This window comes from Pteronotus mesoamericanus, unplaced genomic scaffold (genome assembly GCF_021234165.1).
Source record: "Pteronotus mesoamericanus isolate MK-2021 breed Mesoamerican mustached bat unplaced genomic scaffold, CSHL_Meso_final scaffold_137, whole genome shotgun sequence".
NCBI classification, from domain to species: Eukaryota; Metazoa; Chordata; class Mammalia; order Chiroptera; family Mormoopidae; genus Pteronotus; species Pteronotus mesoamericanus.
Genome location: NW_026555306.1, coordinates 5980711 through 5998069, shown reverse-complemented (window position 1 = coordinate 5998069; position 17359 = coordinate 5980711). Strand labels below are relative to the sequence as shown.

General features: G+C 47.0%; 2 protein-coding genes across 5 annotated transcripts in view; one reads left to right on the top strand and one right to left on the bottom strand.

Annotated features, from left to right (window-relative positions):
* Positions 1 to 5243: 5243 nt before the first annotated feature.
* ZNF473 (zinc finger protein 473) lies at positions 5244 to 11448 on the bottom strand. Its single transcript, XM_054588414.1, is given in 3 exon segments — positions 5244 to 7639; positions 8893 to 8979; positions 11313 to 11448. Coding segments are annotated over 3 exon segments (2619 nt in total).
* A 5467-nt stretch (positions 11449 to 16915) lies between these two features.
* The window catches only part of VRK3 (VRK serine/threonine kinase 3), a 35301-nt gene continuing 34857 nt past the window's right edge, over positions 16916 to 17359 (top strand). For all 4 annotated transcript variants that reach the window (XM_054588767.1, XM_054588768.1, XM_054588764.1 and 1 more), the window contains exon 1: positions 16916 to 17097. The gene's annotated coding sequence lies outside the window, so the exon portion shown is untranslated. The remainder of the gene's footprint in view (positions 17098 to 17359) is intronic.

The following is a 17359-nucleotide window of genomic DNA, read 5'->3' as shown; positions in this document are numbered from 1 at the left end:
AAAGAGAAGGGTGCTTGCTGGCTGAGGCCAGGCGGGGGCAAGATTAGAGGAGGGATGGCTGGGCTAGGGGCGTGGCTATGAGCAGGGCTAGCGCGAGGATTGGCTGGTAAGAGAGCGGACTTTGGGTGAGATTGAGCCAATGAAGCCGTAGTGAACGGAACTCGCCGACGTTTGTTCTGAGTATCCTCATACTCAGGATCATTCCTGAGGCTCAGGGAGGACTGGGGGTTCGTCCAGTGTTATTCACAGAGCTCTTCTTGCTCTTGGTTTGAGGACTCATTGGCTGAACTGAATGCTGTGGCACCCGCTTAGTTTCTCAGTTTCTGTTTCTAAACTCAACTTTTAAGGAAGTGTTTAGTGTAAGTCTATTATTATTGTTTTATCAGGAAATACATTTTTCAGTCACTTATTGCTAGGTGTTACGCTCGAAGTGCTAGGGTTCCAAGTTTATAAATGCTAATCTTACGAAATAAATAGTTAAAATTTATAGTAATAAAATGTGTTGAGTGCTTATTATGAGCCAGGGGTAGTGTTGGAAAATAGGGGGTGACTTTTAATGCCAATAACTACTAAAAAGTATTAATTATCCTGAAACAGCTAATATGTGCACATCCTGGGTGCCAGGCACAGCTCTGAACATTTATCCTCACTACCTCCCAGTGGAGTCCCTGCTATTGTTTTTGCTGTGTTGTTATGTATGAGGAAACAGGCTCACAGGAGTGATGGCGCCTGCCCAGGGTCACGAGGTGGTAAAGGACAGATCGGGAGTCTTTGTTTATAGCATAGTGGTTAGGGGTTCAGGGTTGGAGCCTGACTGCTAAGGGTCAGCCCTGTCTCTAGTACTTTCACACTGAACAACAGCTCGACAGGGGCAAGTTTTCTTAACCCTTGGGCCAGAGTGTGTCCACTTTTGTTTTTATAGTTAGTTCTTAGGTATGATTTCTTAAAACAGTATCTTCTCAGTGTTAGATATCTACATGATACCTTGATTTTTGTATCCTCCTGAGATGCCAGCTGCCTGCACCAAGATTCTATTTATTTCAATCAATGCTCTTTAAAACTTGTGACCACGGCTCTGAATGGACAACCAGTGTCTCTTGCCATGAATGGGAATTGGCTGTAAGAGTAAAGGCAATAAAAACTGCCGTTTTCATATTTTTGGTGGATGGCATTGTTTACCCAAAGTGCTAAGCTCAAGTCCTCCTCTGCCCATTGGAAGACATGAGATATAAGGTGTTAAAGCCACTTTTTTATTGAGGTAACTCAGAAGCATCAAGACTTGAAAAGGGAGTGACTTTCCCAGTGTTGTCTTGCAAAATATTGGTGTTTCCTACACTCTAGAAAACACTAGTAAAAGAAAGTTCTGTGAGCAGCAAACTTGAAAACCATTACTATAGGTCACAGTAATCCCCAATTACGAGGGGAAAAAAAAACAACAGGCTGGGACTGGCATTTTTGAAAGGCTTCAGAAAGGCATTTAGAGATACCTCTTCTGTGGCACCCCAATACTTAAATCGCCCAGCATCTGCACATGAGAGGACAGGAAGCTAATGTGTATTAGGTGCAAGGGGTTACCTTTAAGGTGCCGCTGCATATGGGGAAGAGGGACTTTTGTTTTGCTCTGATCATTTTTATATTGCCAAAATTTTTTTTAAAAGAATGTAATCATGCACTACTTCTGTAATTAAATGGCACCTGGCCATTGTGGAAAGTCTGAGAAATACCACAAAGTATGAAGAAGAAACTTACTTAACGCAAAAACAAATAACCCATTTTAAGATTTTGGTGAATTTCCTTCACCTTTATCTGTAGTCACTGTTGTTTCTTGGAAATACTCTAAAGGCTGAAGTCCTGCTTTTATATCATGAACCCTTCCCAATATCATCAGAAAGTGTTAAAGAAAGTGCATATGGGGCTAGCCATTACTGAGATCACCACCATCTTGTTCTATTCTTTTTTTTTTTTTTAAGATTTTATTTAGTTTTAGAGAGAGAAAGGAGGGAGAAAGAGGAGAGAAACATTGATGTGTGAGGAATATATCCATCAGTTGCCTCTCTCATGCCCCCAACTGGGGACCTGGCCTGCAACCCAGGCATGTGCCTTGACTGGGAATCAAACTGGCCACTTTTTGTTTCGTGGTTTGGCACTCCATCCGTTGTGCCACACCAGTCAGATGTTATTGAGGTAACTCAATAACACCAGAACCAGGGCTCGGTTCTTGTCTGTTGGGCAGAGGAGACAGCACATCCCAGCCCTTTCACCGTTGAGCCAATGTGACTAGTTGTGACCAAGGGGACATGAGTGAAAGTGACCTGCAGCACCTGCAGGCTGAAGCAATGATAAACTCTTGCAGGAGCTTCCAGCTCCCTCCTTTTGCTGCTGTGGTAACCAAGGCCACACATTCCAGCTGGTGGGGCTATACCTTGGTCTCTCAGGTGGATCGGACAGAGCTAGCCACCCACTGTCCCCAGCCCCTGCAACACACAGTGGACATGTAGTGTGAGTGACCAAAATAAACCTTTGTTCTGTTCAGCCTTTGAGATCTGACACTAAACTGTGTTGCCACAGCAACCTAGTTCTTCCTGACATAGCAATCTATTGGCAAGGGTGCGTGCTACGCCTCAGTTAACTCAGTGTTTCCCAAACTTCATTCAGTTATAGACCACTCTCAATTTTTGCTGTCCATATGCACCACATATTTTCCCTTTAAATCAGTTTACTTTTTTTTCCTCCTTAAATCCATTTATTTTTTAAAGAGGACTTTCTACCACTGCTATGAGCAGGAAACTAGTATCTTTTGTTAGTAAAGGAAAAAAAGGAGAATTAAAATACCAACCGAGCAAAATACTAAATTCTAGCTAAAATTATGCCTGAGCCTGAGGCCTGCTGTGTCTTTGTAAAGAAAATACCATGTTGCCCATGCTTTCTCCTTGATTAATTAGGAGAGATTAAGAGATTAATCTCTCCTAATCTCTAATCTCTTAATCTCTCTTGGTTAATCAGAACATAAAAGTATGGTTTGGTGGTGTATCTGACGGGCTGAAATTGTGTCGTTTCCCTCCTAGTCTTTGGGAAAACAGACTTCACTGTCCTCTTAAAGAGATGGTTTTCACCACTGCAAGCCCTCCCCCACTGGAACATGGAAGCTGGCGGGCAGGCACTCTGTACATCCAGGATCTGGCCAGGCATGTGGCACCAGGCTAAGAGAAGGAACCAACACCTTTAGATTCAAAACTTTAATGAGAACCAACATACACACAAGAAGGGCATTTCTACCCTGGCCCATAACACAGGTTATTAGTTGCAGAAACTGCCTCCCCTGCCCCTCCCATGGCTGCTGATTTTCCATAGGGTCTCTGACCTGTGTGTTGTTGAACACGTTTCTCGATTTGAGTTCCCACCTCTGTTCTACCCTGCAACGCTCTGTTCTCCCCTTTGGTATATAGCAGGCCTGTCGCCCTGACTAGACCATGCATAGGGAGTTGTACATTTTGGCCATTAGAAAACCAGTGTGCTCCCCACCATGCAGTGGGCCCAATGATCAACCATTAAGTCCCCAGTTTCAACAACAGAACCAACCAGCAGAACTCAAGGCACAAGGTTTTAAAAGCCCAGGAGCACAGGGCACATACTCCTAAACTTTTTTAGCACCAAGAATATTAAAGATATTAAGTGTCCAGTGTCTTCATAAGATTCTGTTTGTGCTTCAGCAGACATGTGACTCGTTCATATAGTGGGTAGGGCAAAAAAGCCTGGAGATGAGGTGCCATCAAGAGGGAGGTTGTGTGGTTCCATGAGGTGAGTCTCTGCTATAGAACAGTCTGACCAAAGTGAGCTGTTGACCTGACAGCTCCAAGAGGAAGGCTGATTTTCCACACTGGGTTCTCCAGCAATCCTCAGTGGCCCCAGAGCTTATGGTGACATAAGGAAACGTGGCACTTTAAGATGTCACTTGTGAATGAACAGCACTCCCTATGAAAATGGGGCCATCCGTTTCCCTTGGATTCCAGAAACTTCAAGGCAAGAAAGGGCAGGGCTTACCATATTGACACTCCCTGCCCTGGTGCCTGGCAAAGTACCTGGTGAGTGGTCAGCTTGGACAAATGGTGCATGAAGAACATCCTGGCAATCCATCACAATTTTCACAACCAAGCACATCCTCCATATAGTGTTAACTGTGACAATATCCAGTGCAGCTTTCCTGACGGAATCCAGCTGTTTCCGGTATCATTAACTCCCATGATAAATTGGGTATCATTTTAAATATAACAACTTTAAACACAGGAAGGAGATTATGGGAAAAGGTGCCAGGTGAATGTGTAAAGGACCCTTCTGAATGAGGTATGGGAGGTTAGGAGTGGAATGTTTTAGCCATTTGAGATTAGTTTAAGTGCTCTTCTTGGCTTTCTGTGGGCTAGTTAAGAAAATACTAAGGCAGAGCAGAGATGGAGGGAAGGGCAAAGTTAGACTTAAAAAAAAAAAAAAAAAGATTCATGTGCTGAGTTTGGGGAACCAAACTACGCCAAGGGCATTTTGGAGAAAAACTAAAAAATTATAAGACATTAGCCATGGCTGGGGTAGCTCAATGGATTGAGTGCTGGCCTGGGAACCAAAGGATCGCTGGCTTAATTCCCAGTCAGGGTACAGGCCTGGGTTGTGGGCCAGGTCCCCAATAGGAGATGCATGACAGGCAACCACATATTGATGTTCCTTTCCCTTTCTTTCTCCCTCACTTCCCCCCTCTCTAAAAATAAATAAAATCTTTTAATAACTGCAGTAAATAGAGGTAGAGGTTTGCTAAGTCTTCTCTTCCTTTTAACATAAAAGATTATATGTGCTGCACATGTATAGTTCACGCTTGATGAGTACTTACTATGTGCTGGGCATTCAGTTCCAAGTGCTTTGCATCTATTTGTCCTCACAACAGCCCTCTGAGGTAGGTAACTATTATATACTGAGGCTCTGAGAGTTTCCATGACTCTCTGTAGGTCACTTAGGTGGCAGAGTTTAGATTTAATTCAGCAGACTGGCTCCAGAGTCTACCTCTGAATTTGGATGCTACACAGCTTCTTTTGTGTTTTCATTGTTTTAATGAAACTGGTGTGCAAATTTTCTAGTCAGTCTTTTTGTCTACTTTGTAGGGGGCGGGGGGAAGATGGACTTACCACGTGATGGTTTCATCTTTAGGCCTCAGATGTCGGGCCCTGTTGCCACCCAACAGCCACAGGTGGTACTGCTACTTGTTACTTTTGAGCGTGTACTTGCTGATGTCGGCAGAGACCTAAGTAGAAGCGAAAGGCTTTCTGACAGTGTTGACATTGATATGGTTTCTCTTGGGTGTGAATTCTCTGGTGCTGACTGAGATGGGCACTGAGGCCAAAGGCTTTCCCACACACATCACAGATGTAAGGCTTCTCCCCCGTGTGAACTTTCTCATGCTGCCTCAGATTTGCTTTCTGGGAAAAGCCTTTCCCACATTCAGCACACAGGTAGGGCTTCTCCCCAGTATGAACTCTGAGGTGAACAGAAAGGCATGAGCTCTGGCTGAAGGCTTTCCCACATTCCTGGCAAAAGTAAGGCTTTTCCCCACTGTGAACTCTCTGGTGTCGAATGAGTGGAGCGTTCAAGCTGAAGGTTTTCCCACAGTCGCCACATGTATAGGGTTTCTCATGTGTGTGAACCTTCTGGTGTTTAGAAAGGCGCCATCGGTGTCTGAATGTTTTTCCGCATTTATTACACTCAAAAGATGTCTTTCCAGTATGAGTTCTCTGATGCTGAATAAGGTATTTACTGTGCCCAAAGACTCTGTCACAGTGGTTACATTTAAAGGGCTTCTCCACAGTGTATATTAACTTATGTTCTGAGAGATGTGCACTGTGGCTGAAAGTCTTTCCACGTTCATTACACTTAAAGGGGTCCTTGCTCTTGTTGATGCACTGATGTTTGGTGAGGGAGGTGCTACGAATGAAGGCCTTCCCACAGTCCTCACATTTATATGGCCTCACTCCAGAGTGGATCATCTGGTGGCGAATGAGTTGTGTACTTTGGCCAAAGGCTTTCCCACACTGGTTACACTCAAAGGGCTTCTCCCTGGTATGAAGCTTCTCATGCTGAGTCAGGTATTTGCTGCAACTGAAGCTTTTCTCACATTTGTTACACTTAAAGTGCTTCTCCCCAGTCCTTGGATGCTCTTTTTGTTCTAGGTTCTGATTTAAGATCTCTCCACTCTTATCAAGTCCTTGTTTTTCTTGGGTGTGAATGCTCTGGTGGCTAGTTAGGGTCGAGCTGCAAACGAAGTGCTCACCACACTCCTGACATTCATGACGGGTTTCTACAGCATGGATTTTTTGGTGTTGAACAAGGCGTTCACTGCGACTAAAGGTCACCTTGCATTCAGCACAGCTGTAGGGCTTTTCTGTGGCATGAACAGACTGGTGTCTAATCAGGTGGGAAGGCCGGCTGAAACTTTTGTTGCATTTGTCACATTTGTGGGGCCTGTAGCCTGTGTGAATCCTCTGATGTTCATTCAGGTGAGTGTTCCGGTAGAAGGCTTTCCCACATTCATTGCATTTGTAAGGTTTCTCTCTACTATGACTCCTTTGGTGGCTCTTTAGGGTCAAGATATGGCTGAAGGCTTTCCCACATTCATCACACTTATAAGGCTTTTCTCCAGTGTGAACAGACTGGTGTTTGATGAGGGATGACCTTTGCCTGAAAGCCTTCCCGCATTCCTGACATTCAGAGGCAGTTTTTGCAGCATGAATTTTCTGGTGCTGGAGGAGGTGTTTGTTAAAGTTGAAGGTGGCCTTGCATTTGGCACATTCATAGCGTTTCCACCTGTGGGTCTTCTGATGCTGAGTAAGATGAATAGTTTGGCTGAAACTCTTGCCACACTCATTACACTTGTAGGATTTGCCACCTTTGTGGGTGCCCTGTTGCTCAACAGACTGTGAGCCAGGACCTGATGGATGGTCACTGTCTTGAGTCTTGTGTGTTTTTTCTTCAGTGTGAATTTTCTGATGACACAGAAAGGGTGTGTTGTGATTAAAAGTTTCTCCACACTTGTTACACACATAGGATTTGAAGCCTGTGTCAGTCGTTGGATACACAAAAAGGCAAGAATTCTGGTTGAAACCATCCTCATACTCTTGATTCCCAGTTGGTTTCTCCCTCATATGAATAATCCAGTGCTGGAGAAGATTGCAACTCCTGCTGAAGTTCTTCCCACATTCACTACATTTATATGGTTTCGCCCCTTCCTGGACAGTATCCTGCTGACTCTGGTCTGAATGGGAGCCAAAGTCATTCTTACATTCCTGAAACTTAGCTGGTGTCAGGCTCTTCTTGGAAAGATCAGGGACCAGGGAATCCTCTCCTGTAAAAAGGAGGGACTCAAGACTAAGGCCACTCTCAAGTTCATGACTTGTGCACTCTCTGGGACTTTCCTTGTTGGTGACAGCGTCAGAGCTCAGAAGCCTTTCTGGATCTCCTAGCAAACTATCCAACCAGCTCTCACCCATGCAGGCATCTCCCAAGTTGGAGTTCCAGAGGCCGTCCTTGGAAAACGTCTCCGTAATCTCCTGAGAGAGTCCCTCTTCCAACAATTCTTGTGGCAGAGAGATCTTGGCCTCAGCTATGTCTGAAAGGAAGAAAGTGCAAATGCCTCTTATTTCCCTGGGTGAAAAGACAGGAGCTGCAGGGTGAGGACACAGACAAGAGAGAGAAAAGGGGATGGTTCCTGAGTCAAGCCTGTCCATCAAGGAGATGAAGGAGAAGAGGCCAGAATGGTGATCCACCTGGAACTGGCACCACAGGAAACAGGGAATCCACATCCAAGAGAGTTAAGATAGGAGTTGGGCAACTGCAGGGTCACAGGGAAGTGAGGGGCCTCTCGGCAGATACTCTCCACCATCATCCTCATCAGCTGAGGCTTACTTCCTAGAGACAAGATCCCTAGAGACAACTTCCTAGAGACACTGATCAAGGGACAAGAGATATAAATGATAACAATGCCATACGACTCAACACAATGACTGTATCTGCTCATTGATAAAGGCATGGCTCCACACATGCTTAGAAACAGCCATGTTAAAGTGGCAGAAATGGAAATCTGAGAGAGCAGGAATCTGTGCCTGGTTAGTCACCTATGTGAAAACACTGCAGGAGGCTGCAGAGGACTCACACTGACAAGCTCCCGGAGTGAGCCAAGAATGGAGATGCACGCTTACCAAGCTGTGCAGCCATCACTCCGTGATTTCTGGTTCAGGAGCCGTTCTCCTATTAATGAGCAAACCATGAGAGAAGCTTGCCATGCCCCAGACAAGGCCCCTGCCTCTTCTCTCTCCCAATGGGGACATTTTGACCAGCATCACACCAGGGAATCTTCATTGTTTAACCTGATCCCCCTGAGAGGCCTGAGTGGGCCTGAGAGACAGCAGAGTAAATGCCTAGGCTTCAGTCCTGGCCATCTGCTGTGTTCCATGAGCCAGGAAGGAGGGCTGGGCCTCTATAAAGGGGTCAAAACGTGTAGCCCAGGGTGTTCACAGTATTCAGGGGACATGAAGCAGGAAAACTGAGACCAACTTGGGAAATGGAAGGCTGCCCCCTGCTGAGTCTGGAAGGACAAAGGAGGGAATAGAAAAGGCAACAGGACAGCTATGTGCTAAATGCTAAGGTAGACAGAGACAAGTTGGGCATGCAAAGTGAGGGTCCTGATCCCTGTTGGGACAAAGGGACAGAAGCCAGCATGTGGAATACGGAAGCCCAGAGGCTGGGGATCCTGGCGGTTGGGTAGACATACTCCATGTGAGCAGAGGGGGTCCACAGAGGGCCATGCCCCAGGACCCCACCACCCTCCCACCATGGGCTAGTGGCCCCTTCTCACCCACTTACCAGGGCCTATCACTTCTGAACTTCCTCTCACCAGGGTCTTCAGCTCTTCCCCGCCATCTGGATCAGTCAGGTTGGGTCTGAGGGGGTCTGCAGGGAGAGAAGAGCATTGTTGTCAGCCAGGATATAGAGGACATCCAGCCGCTCACGGGGAACCTTCTGGCTCTCCTTACTGTTTGACACTTTATCCAGATGCTGCACTGGCCAACTCCAGGAATACCCACCCCACAGGGTTCCTGGTCCAGTGGAAGAGGGCCTCAGAGTCATAATCCAGGATGACCAGATCCTGGGTCTGTGGGAACAGGACTTGCAACAGCTCAGGGGATGAGCAGAGCTTGCCAGGTGAAGAGGCCCACACTTTGACCGTTCATGGTCCACTCATTCATCTGTGGACCACACATTGCCTGAGGCATCTGGGGGTTGGGCCCTGTGATAGAGGATGTCGGGGTCCTAGAGCTCAAGCAGTCTTGCACAGTGCCCTCCTCCAACTTCCTCAAGGACGGGAGCAGAATCACAACCCAGGGGAAAGGCCACTGCTGGCTTTGAAGATGAAGGAAGGGGCCATGACACAAGCAGTACAGGAGGCTTTTGAAAGCTGAAAAAGGGCAAGGAAACAGATTCTTCCCTGGAGCCAGCCCTCCCAACACCTTGATTTTAGCCCAGTCAGATCCATTTTAAGCTTCTGACCCAAAGAACTGTAAGAATAAATGTGTTGTTTTAAGCCACTACATTTGTGGCATCTGTAGAAGCAGCCATAGGAAACTCATACATACACACAGATGTGGAGGGAAGTCAAATGAAATGCATTTCTACTGCGGGCTGGAGTTGAAAAATTGAAAAGACACTGAGACTGGACCTCCCCTAAGCTGCTTCTATAGCACATATTGGGCAGTTTGGAGAAAACCTGTTCCAGTATGATAAAATTACATAAAATATAATCTTTTCTTTTTCTCATCTTTTGGAATAAATTCTTCTGTTTTTGGAAAAGAAAGAACTGAGAAACTAGAAAAAGGGAAACGAGTTGATCTGGCTGAGGTGATTCGTATGGAGCTGGGACACTGGGACCCCAGAGCTGCACAGGTCCCAAACGGAGTCTCAGCTGTGCCACTTGCTTATGGTGCAATGCTGGCGGTTACAGCCCGGTGAAAGGGGCTAACAGAGCAGACTGGCTGCTCTCCTTGAAAAGCCTGCTCGCAAGGCTGCCTTTGGCTGGTGTCTGGGAACCTGGATTTGGGGAGGGCTCCAGCATTCTCTGACCCACCAGGGGCGCTCCCTGGGCCCAAACTGTTCTGCTGAACACCTGCTTTCCTTCTGAGTGTCTGGAATGTTGGTACATTCCAGGCAGAGAGAGTGCCTACTGACCAGCCCCAGGTGTGGAATCTCTAAGGAGCGTCCCTAGTCAGCATTTCGTATATGCTGTCATACCTTGTTGCTTGGGAAATTAAGTGTGTCCTGCGTGACTCCATGGGGAGAGGTCTCTGGAAGTTGGCTCTAGTCTCCTGTGCACGTCACCCCATGCGCCTTTTCCCTAACTGTGCTGTGTGCCCTTTCTCTCTGATGGATCATAGCATGAGGACAACTATATCTATATGGTGAGTCCTGCACATCCTAGTAAATCAACAAACCTGGGGATAGTCCTGGGAACGTAAACGCAACTGCAAAAATGACTTCCCTTCTTTGAATATGTTCAGGAAAGCTCAGCAAGATAGGGACAGTCAGACTTCCTTATGGGGGTGACAGAAAGATTGAAAGAGAGAGTTCAAAGGACTCACCCAGCACAGGACCTGGCTCCTGACACAGCATCTCTTGTTATTCATTCATTAACTAATAAGGAGCCATTTACTGAGTCCCCATGGCAGGTACTGTTTCTTACAAATGCTGGGGTACACCAGTGAACAGCACAGGTGCCCTCAGGAACCCATCTGGCAGAAGGAGACAGATCGTAAAAGGAGCAGCCAGAAAATGAAGGAGGGGTGGTAAGCTAAGCAGGAGAGAGAGGAGGGAGTGTTAATGGAGTTGCAATTTCAGTCTTAGGGAATCTCCAAGATGAGGAAGGGATAAGAGTCTTCTAGGCAGAGGGGAGAGCAAATGCGAAGAGCCCGAAGTGTCAGGGTGAGGAATCACTGCAATGGCAAAGAGCAAAGTGCTGCTCAAACTGCGGTAGCAGACAGGCTAGAGCCAGCTTTTTCAGCCTTGCCACGACTGACATTTGGGGTCAGGTAATCCTTGGTTGTAGGGGTTGTCCTTGCATTCTAGATGTGTCACCAGGCATTGCCAATGTCCCCTAGAGCAGCAGACCCAGCCAGCTGAGCACTGCTGAGCTAGATCATGCTAGTTCTGACATGTTCAGGAGCTGGGAATTCATCTTGGGGGTGACAGGGAGCCACAGGGGATCATGAAACAGGGCTGGGGTACATACTCACTCAGCAAGAAGAGGTTCTGGTAGTTGTCCAGTGCCGTGTCCCAGAACAGGTCCCCCTGGTCCAACCCCAGCTGCTCCCAGTCCTCCAAAGTGAAGTCCATGGCCACGTCCTTGACGTTCACAAATTACTGAAACATAACATACTAGTAGTCAGTTACTGCGGGACTAGGGTTAGGGAGAAGCCCAATGGCTCACTCAGTGCATGCCCCCCCCCGCTGCGCCGCCACCTCCCACAGCGTGCCAGGCCTTTGGCAAAAATTGTTTTGTGAGAACCTTCAGACCTAAGAGATTGGGTGTCCCCATATTTTGTAGGCAAGGACACAGAGTCTTGGAGAATGGACACAGGCAAGACTTAAACCCAGGTCTGCCCGATCCTAAAATCCACTTATTTCTGACTTTTGCTTTTTAAGTGTTCAAGATTTGAAATTTTTATTATGGAAACTTTCAAACATACACCCAATAGAGACATGCATGCCACATATCCATCACCCAGCTTCAATCCCCATTCTATTAACATGTCTGTTTTGTTCACTAAGCCTCTTTCCCCACTTTTATTTTTTTGTGGAGGCAAAAATATTTCAAAGTTAATCCCAGGTGGCATCAGATTTCCCCTGTGAATTTCCCCTGTGACAGTAGAACACCTTACTTCTGCATATGTACACCATATCCAAAGTCAGTATTCAGATTTGTTTTGCATCTCAGTGGTGTTTTCCCCCCCAATTTTTTGCTTGTGGTAAAATACATATAAAGTCTACCATCTTAACCAATTTTTAGTGTACAGTTCAGTGGCATCAAGTACACCCACACTGTTGTACAGCCATCCCCTCCATCCTTCTCCAGAAATCTCTTCATCTCCCAAAACTAAATCTGCGTCCCCATCAAACACTAACTTGCTCTTTCCCCTACCCCCAGCCCATCATTCTGTTTTCTGTCTGATTTTGACTAGGTTCAATGGTATGTTTTTACAGTTGGCTTGTTTGAATCAGAAACCAAGGAGGCCTATGCTCTGTACTGGGCTGATAGGCTTCAAAGGTTTTTATCTGTACAACCTGCATCCGTCCACCCTTTCTGTCCCATGCGCCTGATTTAGCGTGCCACATTCTGGATAGGGGGCTTCCTCTTGGTGTCATTTAGCTGCTCCTTTGCCTGATGCATTTCGTGGAAACTCGTCAGTGGAGCAGCAGCCTGATAAGATTCGGTACAGCACTGAGGGGGCAAGAGCCCTCTTACGTGATGCTGGATCCACTTCGGGCTGCATGACGGGTGGAAGCCCCTGTCTGCCACTTTTAGTGATGCCATCTTACTTAACTTCAAAAGTTCCCAGTGAATAGAGTAAAAATTCAAATCCTGGTGAAGTATGGACAACAAAATGGCAGCCTTCCCCAGCACCCTATTTCCAGGTGAACCCCTGGCCATCTGATGTGTTCCTTCCAGACCTCCATCAAAACACACACGTTTCAAGTTAAGAACGAAACTCGTCTTTAGTTTCGGTCGGAGGTGTGGCCCCACTACCTTTCTCTGTGGGTAATCATTGGCAATTAAGTCACATGCCCCCCTGCAGAGCCCTGATTTCTACTCCATCTCATAGGGCTGCTCTGGGAAGTGACTGAGATGCTGCTGGGAAGCTCCTGCATTGTCCCTAGCACGCAGGAGGGGCTCAACCAAAGGGCAGTTGTGTCTAGTCTGGCGGGACTGACGGACATGGGCAGGGACCACCACATCCAGGGGGGTTCATTATACAGTGGAGGCAGCAGGCAGTGCTATGAGAGTCCAGAGCTGGAAAAGCTCTGGAAAGGTGAGGGGATTGAGCTGGGTCTCAAAGGCTGTGTAAGAGTTATCCACCAGAGATGGGAGGCAGGGTGTTCTGGGTATTCTAGAGGGGAGAGACCGAGAAACGCCTGGGGAGTTGAAAATATAGTGGGACATTTGATACAAGTCCAACAAGGGAGTATGGCTCCTGTGAGTAAAAGGGAAGATAAAATGCCGTGGAGGGGGGCAGGACCCAGATCATGCAGGAATAAGCTGAGAAACCTGGATTTTTTATCCTGTAGGCAACAAGGTTCCTGGAAGGGTACTGCACAGGAGAATAAGGACATGAGAGTTTTACTTTTAAGATTGCTCAAGGTGCCCAAGCCAGATGGCTGTTGGTTGGAGTGTGACCCCGTATACCGAAAGGTTGCAGGTTTGATCCCTACAGGAGGCATTCATCAATGTTTCTCTCTCACATTGGTATCCTCCCTCCCTCCCCCTTCCTCTCTCTAAAATCAATAAACATATCTCAGGTAAGGATTAAGAAAGAAAAATATCACTCGGGGCCTCCATAGGACAGTGAACCCAGCACAAAGGCAAGCCAACTGTGCAGCTTTTGGGGATGATCTGTTAGGATGGAGGGATCCTCAACTCACCTCAGTAACAGCCTACTAGGCCCAACAGCCTAGTTTAAGCTCCCCCTCCTTCCCCTCCATGTTCCCAGCTGGCAGGGCTGCAGGAAGGACAAGGAAACTGGGAGAAAGTCTTCCTTCCTTCTAGGACTGGTTTTCTGGCCATGCTGAATGAGCCCCCAAAATGTCCAGAAGTAGGATGAGTCAGAACATCAATTCCCCTGTAGGAATCATAATAGTTATTTATTGAAACTACCCCAGCCCCACTTTTCCACTGCACTTCAGAGCTGACAAAGCAACTTCACAACCATTCTTAGCACTTATCACAACCAGCAAGTACATATTTTGGACTTCTGTCTTGCACATTGCTCTGTCCCAGTACAGCATAGAATAGCTGCTAACAGAACACATGTGTCTGTAATTGAACACTTGGGAACAATGCTTCTGAGAACTTGGATTATTTATCATCTCTAGGATTCGAGTACAAGTGAGTCGGCCTCCAGACGGTTCTATTTCAACAGAAGCAGAACTGTTCAGCTTTTAACCATGACCCACAGTAACAAGGACAATCTATATCACAACTGCTCACTCACATTCATAACTAAACAAAAGCTTCATGAAATAATCTTACAAAGTAGACCGTCTGACATGTTTTTTATTCTAGTCGCTTTTATTCACTAAAAAAAATTATGATCACTGTCCAATTGAATTATTTTCATGACCCACACAATATGGAAAACACTGAACTGAAGGGCATTTGTAGCCACTGTGCATTTCTTAAGGAGCATGTACCCATGGAATATTGGAAACTCTCCATATCACGAAGCAGCCGGACAACTTAATGACAAATGCCCACAATTCCTATGCCTCTGGGGCCAGATGTGCTTTGAAATTCAGAAGTTTTCAGATTTAAAAAAAGTGACCTACATTTATACAATATACAGGGTCCAGCACAAATAATGCCCCCCTTTATTTTCTACACACTTTTATTATAAAATCATGAGCATGTAATTCTGTAACATAACAATATTGCACTCAGGCACACCATATGACATTTTAGATGAAATGTTCAAATTAAAATTGTAAATTATTACACCCATATTTTTATCCTACCAACCACACTCAAGCAGGCCTTACTTCTGCCAGACCCTGTATTTCATTAGAATCCCAGTGCAGTGCAGGACGGGCAGCATTTTGCTATTGAATACTTCAATATTTCTAGAGTGAAGGGAATAAATATTCTCACTAGGCAGGATAATTAAAGGTTATAAATCACAGCAGTTCTGGTCAGGTTTGGGCACCAAATTTATGGAAAAGAAAAAAAAAGGTCTTCAGAGCTTCCTAGATTTTGTGATTGCAGATAAGGTGATGTGGTATAGCAGTAAGTGCTAACATTTACTCTCAATGATTTGCTTCACATGACAGAGGTAAGCCTCAATTTGTGGGTATAATTCAGTCCACAGATACTGCATTTGGCCCACACGCTGTTAGCAAATAGGAGGTTTTGAAAGGAAATTACTTCAAGTAGTCCCAAACCTGAAAACTGGGATATCTCACCTATAAATTTGATCTCCAGCTTCTAAAAAAATCTTGGGATTTGACTATGTTGGGTCTGCATTCCCACCAAGCTACCTAGTTGGAACTCATTTAAATCTACCTCCCCACCGTTCACAAGGTAAATACTTCCTGATGTCCCACAGCCCTCACCAGGCAGGTTCTCTCCTTTAGCTGAACTTGAAGTATCTGTCTGGTTTCCAAGTCACGATCTGCCCACATCTCACGTCCCCCTCAACACTGGGAGGGAAGAAACGGGAACCCTCAAGGTCACCCAGCCTGTCAGAATGACTTAAGCCAAACCGTGGGCGCTGGAGTCTTCTTAGTGCGGGACGATGGCCAGAGCATTCACCCTCTCTGCGCCTCGGTTTCCACATGTACAAAATGGGACAAAGACAACAGATCCACAGGCACTTATCTGTAATTCTAAAAACCCAAAAAAGCTCTGAAAACCAGACCTTTATTCAAAAATTAGTAGCAAATCTTAACCCGAATTGCCATATGCAACGTAAAGTCCTTTCACTGTGTATTCATGCCTTTCCTGGAACAAATGACTTCCCAGGTCTGATTCCCGAGATGATCCTGGTGCCAAGGGCATCCGATAAAAGCGGGGAGCTACACTAACCTCGCAGTGCTGATGCGGAGGTTAGAGGAGAAAATGCGGGGACAGCGCGCCTGGCGCACAGAAAGCGCTCAAATAAATGTTCAATCCTCTGACCTCCTGAAAGAACTCCCATTCATTCGTCCCTCAGGATCCTGCCCAGGATCTGCCAACAACCTCAAGCAACCCACCCTCTCATGCCTCGGTTTCCTCACCCCAAAATAAAATGAAATGGAATCATTCCTATCAGGACTGCCGACGAGGACTGGAAACCACTTAAGCAAGAACCTGGCCTGTAACAGGTTCTAAACAAGGGTTCGAGACTCCACCTAGACCTACCGCCCAAAGCAGCGCGCCCTTGGCCGGAGACGCCGCGGGAACATTCCATTACCCCTCAGGGAAGACCGGAACGCCCCCTCCCCGCCCAAGCCTCCAGAGTCCTCAGCGATCCCAATCCCGGCGCCTCCTCACCTCGAGATTGCAGTCCGCAGAGTTAACAGACGCGAACCCCCAGCCCGAAGAGAGCCGAATACAGGATTCCTCTCACAGCTCCCCGTCACAACCCCTATCGGTGCCTCGTGAATTTACTCGGAATTTCTCCACGCAGGATACTCCGCGCCAGCGCAAAGACTACGTTTCCCAGAAGGCTGTGCGGACGCCTTCGCTCGTCTCTGTATCTTCACCCGCATCCCTGTCTTTAGAGTTTCCGCCGAGCACTTCAGAAAGTAGAGTAGAAACAGAACAGGGGTGAGGTGGTGACTGGGTATTGTAGTCCAGCTTTTATTTTGTTGAAGAACAACCTAATCAGCCTTCTCCCTTTTCTAGAAGAAGGGGAGGCTTTTGATTTCTCCTGGGTACAGCCAAAGGGTTGCCATAGAAACACGGTGAGAAAATTGGGTTCCTAAGGAGACGCTCAGAAGCGGCGAAGTAGAGGCGGGAGAAATAATGTGACCTCTGCTGATTGGCGGAGAAATGCCCCGCAGTTTATTCCTCCTTACGATTGGCCCCACAATAGCACATGCGCAGTAGAACTGGGCAGAGTTCCAAAGGGGGAAATAAGAGTGAGCCGTCAGGGAATAATCCCACTCCCAGCCGCGAAGGCGTCTGGGAACGGGAGTTCCGTGGTAGGCACAGGCCAAGGCCGTCCGGGGGTCAGCGGCGCCTGCGCGGGCGCAGTCCTGCCTCCGGGCAGAGAATGCGCAAGCAGAACCTTCCTCTCCAGCGGAAGTATACGCGGGGCCACTGAGAAGGTGAGTCCCTGACCCCCAGGTGGATCCGAGAGTTTAGCCCCAGGTATTTGGTCTCCACTCTGTTCACCAAGCCCAGAAGTGAAGGGAAGGCGAGGTGTAGCAGGGGAAAGTCTCTTGGTACCATCTGCACAATTCCGTCGAGTTGCCTGTGACGTGAGCACGACCCTTTGTGAGAGGCGGAGCCCCAGGCAGTGGGTTTGGGATGAAAGAAGCTTTTGGTCGCTGGGATAATTGGCCCTTCTTAGCGGTCCCAAGCCACTTT